The sequence below is a fragment of the Lolium rigidum genome, chromosome 7, assembly GCF_022539505.1.
Source record: "Lolium rigidum isolate FL_2022 chromosome 7, APGP_CSIRO_Lrig_0.1, whole genome shotgun sequence".
Taxonomy (NCBI): Eukaryota; Viridiplantae; Streptophyta; class Magnoliopsida; order Poales; family Poaceae; genus Lolium; species Lolium rigidum.
The window spans coordinates 156,098,039-156,104,584 of NC_061514.1; the positions used below are offsets into that span (position 1 = coordinate 156,098,039).

Consider the following 6,546-nt stretch of genomic DNA (forward strand, 5'->3'; position numbering starts at 1 on the left):
GCTTTGTTGTGTTCCATTTGAGAAATAGCTTCAAATACTTCTTCTTCAGTAAACTTAGATGTGAGGAAAGAGTTTTCCTCGGAGAAGATCTGGAGTATATTCGCAGAAATATCTTCTCTCATATAAAAATTATTTTTTATTGGTTCCCCAAAAAGTTTCTTAATACTCAGTGATGAAAACTTTAAGATTTTCCTCACCAACGATTGTCCCTTCGTCTTGCTCTAACTGAAAAATCTTCTTCTTCCTATGTTTTTCATTAGCAATCAAGTGAAAATATCTCGTATTATTTAGCAATCAGGTGAAAATAAGACTCAGATGTCTAGTTAGTATGTACCTAGACACGTTTTTAGTGTGTAGATACATGTGAATTTAGGAAAATCCAAGTCATTTATTTTCGGACAGAGGAATAGATCATTCTGGCAGGACTCAAAGACATGTACTGAGAAATTGGGAGCATTAAACTGCCATGGATACAGACTTCATACATGTTTCCACAAATTACAAAATTATAACGTGAACCTTTAATATACATATGAAGTAAACATGATCACTACACTGTAATGGAAAACATCCCGTTGCGCCGTAGGGTATGCATGATCTGGAGTCTGGAATGGAGCAATTCTGCTTTGGGCTAAAGTGTCGCAAAAATGTTCTTGCCGTTCCTCTTCAGTTCACAGAAGTTCCAGCTGGCAGGGAGGAAACTTCATGTCACAACGGGTCAAAGACCAGGCAATCAGCACAATTTTCTCATTTGGCACAATACTTACAAGTAAGCATAACAGTGCTGGTGTTACAAGGAAAGAACCATTGAACATACATGTGTTAAGGAATGCGTAGCTGCAGCTCATAAGAAGTATTTCATCCTGTTATCTCTTCTCATGGCGCGGTAGACAGCTTGGACCTGAACAACATTCAATGCCTCATCATATATCAGGTACATGCGAAAAAAAATAGATATCCATAATTGGACATCTCAGTAGCTAAGTACAATATATATGATCTTAAAGAAACATGTTACCTGCTCACTAGAAACAACTCGAATTGGTCCAATCTTTACAGAAACATATTTACCCCTCGAAGATATTTTCTGAGTTACTTGGCCCTGTACAAACCAAGTTGAGATCCATATTACGAGAAAGGAAAAAAAATAACAAAAGATATATCCAATGAACTTAAGCGTTGAAGCAATCTAAGCAATGAAGTTTAAGAGCCCCTAAAGTATGCCACAAATATCACTCCACCGTAAGAGAAACGTTTGAATCTAGGTTGGTGCATAATATTTTCATTAATCAATACTTGTACTTAACGAATTTCTTCAACAAATGCAAAGACCAACCTTGGGAATTGGCTCTTGAAGAACTGATTCAACAGCATCAACCATTGCATGAACAAAATCTTCACCTCCAATACCAATTGCTGTAAATCCTCTGTCAGTGGGATATGAATTCACCTATGAAATAGAACAGTAGATTAATATGGATGCCTAAAGTAAGTTTTTTTTAGTCTTTCATGGTTCTTTGTAAAAATTAGTTGGAAAACTGAGAGACCAAAGCAATGCATTTGTATGCACCTACATAATTAGCATTGCCATGGAGCACTCATTAATGATATAGGCATGGAGAAAATGCACATCTGGCATGGTTATTGTATGCATTAACAGCTTGATATGGCTTGCCCGAATATACAATTTCATTAAACCAGGAGCAAACCTAGAGATCCAACAATGGCATAAAAAATAATTTATGGGACATTTCTGGACAAAATTTGGTACGCAGCGGATTTCATATACAGCTGTTCCCTGTAAGCTATTGCAAATCATCTTGCCCAAAAACAACAATGACCAATAGGACATGTCAGATATTAAGAGGATTACCTTCTGATCTAGATTAAGCCATTCATCACCTGAATCATCTTTGACAGTTCCACCTATCACCATATTTGTGGTGAGTGCAACCCTTCCTTTAGACATTGCCACCTCTGTTTATAACAAAAGAAAATTAGTAATGAACGGAAACAAGGCAACAATGGCATAACCAGGAAAATAACTTTGGGCTCACTGTTTCACCCCTTAAGAAGCAAAGAGTAAAGAGCAAACTATATCTCAACGGTCTTAGGATGCAATGTAGCCCACACACGATAGTCTTTTATGTAAACTGAAAAATGTGACACTCATAGATAAAATTATCTGAATCCAACAATTTCATTTTGGTGCCAAATATCAAGTAATTATTCTACAGTATCAAATTGTCATGGAGTTTTACCATTGTGTACAATGAAGGTATCCTCTCGAAGATCAGGATGTGACTTAAATCGCTGCAGGCGATGATTAGGATCTGTGTTACGCGATACTCCGGCAAAGTATCGGTGTCACAGGACGTATCCAATAGGGCACCAGCAAGTACCGGTGGATAGCAATTCCAAACTAAATAACAAAGTCCATGTACCCCCATTGACAAATCCCTGAAACTTGCAGGCTCAAAACCACTCAAATCGAGAAAGGCTAACGACCCAATCCAAATCGAGCTCGCGCAAAGCAAAAAAATCTCTGCTCAACTCTATCAGATGCCACCGCATCCTTCTTGCTCAAGCATGCCCACTAGGCGGCCCCCTCCCATTGTCTGCCTGCTTCTCCTTCCTCGAGCCACCATCTACTCGTCCCTATACCCGTATGCTGGCCGCAAGCAAACACCGTATAAACCACTAGAGAAACTAGTGCACATAATTGCTAGCATATCTTGCCCCTTCCGTAACAAAAAGTATTATCCAATTCTATGTGGAACAATATCAATCTTGCGAGTATTTCCATACTAATAACCTAATAAGCATCCAAATTCAGCCCCGGGAGTTCCAACTCCGTCGAGAAGGGGCCCGCAAGCACAGAAACGAAGACAGACAGGAATAACTGAGAGAAGATATTAGAGCATCTCCACTCGTCCCCCCGACGAGGCCCCCGAGCGACGTTTTTCCCATCCGGACGGCGAAATTCGGCCCAGTCGCGCCCCGGTTCCTCGTTTTCGTCCGGATTTGGCCCTTCATCCATCCGTCGAGCCCACGCCATCCCCGGCCCCCCGGGGACCTATCGGGGACTCCGGACGAGTGAAAAGCGGGGAAGGGCCCGATCTGTCGGCGACTCGACACACGAACCCCACCGACACCTCGCTCAAAATCTCCCCCACCCCTCGTATCTCTCTCGCCGCCGGCACCACCCCGCCGGTTTGTTGCCCAGCTTCCGCCGTCCCTCCTTCCCCACCTGCCTATATTCCGCCGTCTTTCGACGACGGCCTATCTGGCTGCGCCTCCGCCGGCCTGTTTTCCGACTTTGGCCTACTCCTCGTCGCTCGCGGCTCGGGTTGCCTCGACCACGCCCGTCAGGTGTTCGTCCATTTGCCTCGCCGGCCATGGACTCGGACGAAGAGGAGGAGCAGATGTTCGTCGAGCTTATGAGAGAAGAGATGGCAGCCGCCGCCCAAGACGAGGAGCACATGATGATCCTCGGTTGCTTGTCAAGCATGTACGCCGGACCGGCAAGCCGGTCGACGTGGTGGGTCGGCACCGAGTCGCCGGAAGTGCAAGCCGAGACAGCGAATGGAGGGCTACTGCATGTTGTACGCCGACTACTTCGCCGACAATCCATTGCACGGTGAGAGTGTTTTCCGGCGTCGTTTCGGGATGAGCAGAAAGCTATTTACGGAAATTGTGTATGCCATCCGAGACTTTGACCCCTACTTCAGATGCAAGACGGATTGCACTGGTTTGGCTGGATTTTCGTCACTGCAGAAGTGCACAGTGGCTATGAGGATGCTGGCGTATGGAGCTCCCGGTGATGGTGCATATGACTATCTTCGGATGGCGGAGTCCACCGCCCTTGATTGTTTCTACCGGTTCTGCAGGGCCGTCATAGCAGTGTTCGGGGACTATTACTTGAGATCACCCACTGTCGAAGACACTCAGAGAATCCTTGCAACAAATGAAGCTAGGGGTTTTCCAGGGATGCTTGGAAGCATTGATCGCATGCATTGGCAATGGAAGAAGCTGTCCGTTTGCGTGGCGGGGAATGTACAAGGGTCACAAAAAAGGCTGCACTCGTGATACTTGAAGCGGTGGCTACCCATGATCTCTCGGATTTGGCACTCTTTCTTTGGTATGCTCGGATCCAACAATGACATCAACGTCCTAAACTGCTCCCCGATCTTTTCCAAGCTTGTTGAGGGTCATGCTCCCCCGGTGGACTATGTGATCAATGGTCGGCACTACAACAAAGGATATTACCTTGCAGACGGTATCTATCCAAAGTGGGCAACATTTGTGAAGACTATCTCGAAACCTAGCACCCCCAAACTTTGCGAGTTTTTCAAGAAACAAGAAGCTTGCCGAAAAGACGTCGAGCGTGCATTTGGTGTCCTCCAGCAGAGATTTGCTGTCGTCTGGTTTCCCGCTATGACTTGGTCCAAAGATCAGATGTGGGAGGTGATGAACTGTTGTGTGTGCCTACACAATATGATTATTGAAAATGAGCGAAAACATTCGGTTCCTCTGGCTGAGCAACAAGCACCATACGAGAGAGAGGGTCCTCTTGCACAGCCTAATCACCAGGTGCCTCCATCATGGGCCTCCTTCATTGCTATGCGCCAGGAGATTCGAGACTCTACAATGCATCAGCTGCTGCAAGATGATCTGGTGGAGCACATATGGACGCTCCGAGGCAACGCCAACGCCGACGCCAACTAGTCTATCATAATTTGTTTGAAAAATTGTGAAATTGTGTGCTTCATTTGTTTCAGCACTTGTTAAACATTGTACTGATTATCGCCGAATTTGTTTCAGCAATTTTCGTACTCTTGCTCGCCGAACTTGTTAAATTTTATGTTAAATTTGTTTGAAATATGTCAAATGGTCGAGGTTGGGGGTTTCCTGCCGGGGGACGGCTGGAACTTCGGTGCTCCCTAGGCCAAATCTTCCTCCAATCCGGACAAAAATTTCGCCGGATTTGGGCGTGGGGAGGACCAACGAGTGGAGATGCTCTTACTGACACTGAGTAACGAAAAATGTGAGGAGAGGGTTCGGGGAGGTCCTCACTTGAGATGGCCTCGAGCACGGCCTCCTGCGGCGGCTGTCCCGGGTCCCCAGCCCCGCTCTCACTGGAGCAGCAGCGGAGGCCGCGGCGGGGGCGGCGCCCACAGCGAGACCGCGCCGCCGGAGCCGACGCGGCGGCGCGGAGGGTCAGGTGGTGGAGGGGGTCGGGGAGGAGCAGGGAGCGGAGCGCGAGGGCTCGGCACGCCATCGTCGACTTGGATTCCTTCCTTCCCTACCTCCGGTCGCCGCGGCCGCGAGCAGGAAAAAGAAGAGATTCGGTGGATATTTTTCGCTTGGTTTGGGTTTGCGTCTGGACTCGGAGGACTCCTTTTTTTCGTGGAAGGCCGACGAGCCGTTAAAACTTTCTTTCTCTGCACGATTTTTCGTTCATTAGCAATTGAGCAGCAGTTATCTTTTGTCAGCTTCGTTGGAGTAAAGATGGCCCAGCCGAATTGGGCTAGGTCGTAGTGCACAGCCCACAACAAACGTGATGGACTAGTTTTCTGAAAACGAGAAACATGTAGGTCTAAACTGGCCCAAAATCTATATCTGGTTTATTTATGTTTTGATGAGAAAATTTGGGTGTCAATTATCTTGTCTTCTCCTTTCTCACAATGGAGACCAATTCAAAAGATTCAACATTAGGGTTTATGCCATTGACTATCACTCACCGGAGAGCACAATCATTCCGTTGACCATTGCCGCGCCATGAAATATCAATGAAGGTGACATTTTGCGCCGAGACGGCCCGCCCCGTCCCCGCTCCCCGAAAACCCTAGGCTCCCACCCCCGCTCCTCTCCTCCGCCGCCGCCGGAGGTCCCGCCGGGCAAAGCCCGGCGGTGACGGCGGGCGGGGCCTCTCCCTCGCGCGGTGGCGGCCTCTTCTTCCGCGGCGAGGTGCGTGGACGCGGCGGCGCTCCGGCGGCGAGGTTGCGGCAGAATCCTGCGTTCGCGCATCTCGGGTCGGCGGAGGTGCTGCTCTCCCCCGCGATGGAGGCGTCCCCGCGGCGGCGGCCGGGATCTCAGGGCCCGTCGTGGCTGCAGGCCGGCGCGTGGACGCCTGTTGGCGTCAGCGGGCAGGAGTCTCACCCTCCAGTCCCCGTTCTTCGTGCGGTGAGACGGAGGTCAGCACCTCCCTCTCCGACGTCGGCAGCGTTGCTTCTCGACGGCGGCGTGGCCAAAAGGCGGCTCCTTGCGGCGCTTCTCCGACGGGCTTGGGTTTGGCGGCAGGACCGGGGAGAAATCCCTACGTAAGCTGGCAACGGCGACGCCCGTGGGCGCCGTCACCTCGTTGGAGGCGTCGTCGTGGTGCTGCTCGCTCTTCCCCGCGTCGAACATCGGGGGAAACCTTGATCCGGTCTTCGGATCGGGCGGCGGCGGCACGGCTGTGTCGTTTTCCTTCTTGGAGGCGCCGCCTAGATGGTTCGGGAGTCCTCGGTGCGCCCTTTGGAGTCGGTGGTGGCCGCCGCTCAG

The 6,546-nt window shown here is 49.2% G+C and overlaps 1 protein-coding gene across 3 annotated transcripts; it reads right to left on the bottom strand.

Annotated features, from left to right (window-relative positions):
* Positions 1-435: 435 nt before the first annotated feature.
* LOC124675530 lies at positions 436-5,391 on the bottom strand. 3 transcript variants are annotated; one of them, XR_006993299.1, is made up of 6 exons: positions 5,077-5,391; positions 1,874-1,977; positions 1,337-1,450; positions 1,019-1,102; positions 768-901; positions 436-686 (listed from the first exon to the last, which is right to left on the bottom strand). XR_006993299.1 is itself a non-coding variant. In XM_047211613.1 (6 exons), exons 1-5 carry the CDS (start codon positions 5,279-5,281, stop codon positions 845-847), a joined length of 564 nt encoding a protein of 187 aa, XP_047067569.1. In that variant the 5' UTR covers positions 5,282-5,390; the 3' UTR covers positions 436-686; positions 818-844. The 3 variants fall into 3 exon arrangements, 2 of the variants coding, with proteins under 2 accessions (XP_047067569.1, XP_047067568.1); XM_047211613.1 differs by having other exon boundaries at positions 818-901; positions 5,077-5,390; XM_047211612.1 differs by having other exon boundaries at positions 436-701; positions 818-901; positions 5,077-5,389.
* Positions 5,392-6,546: the final 1,155 nt, after the last annotated feature.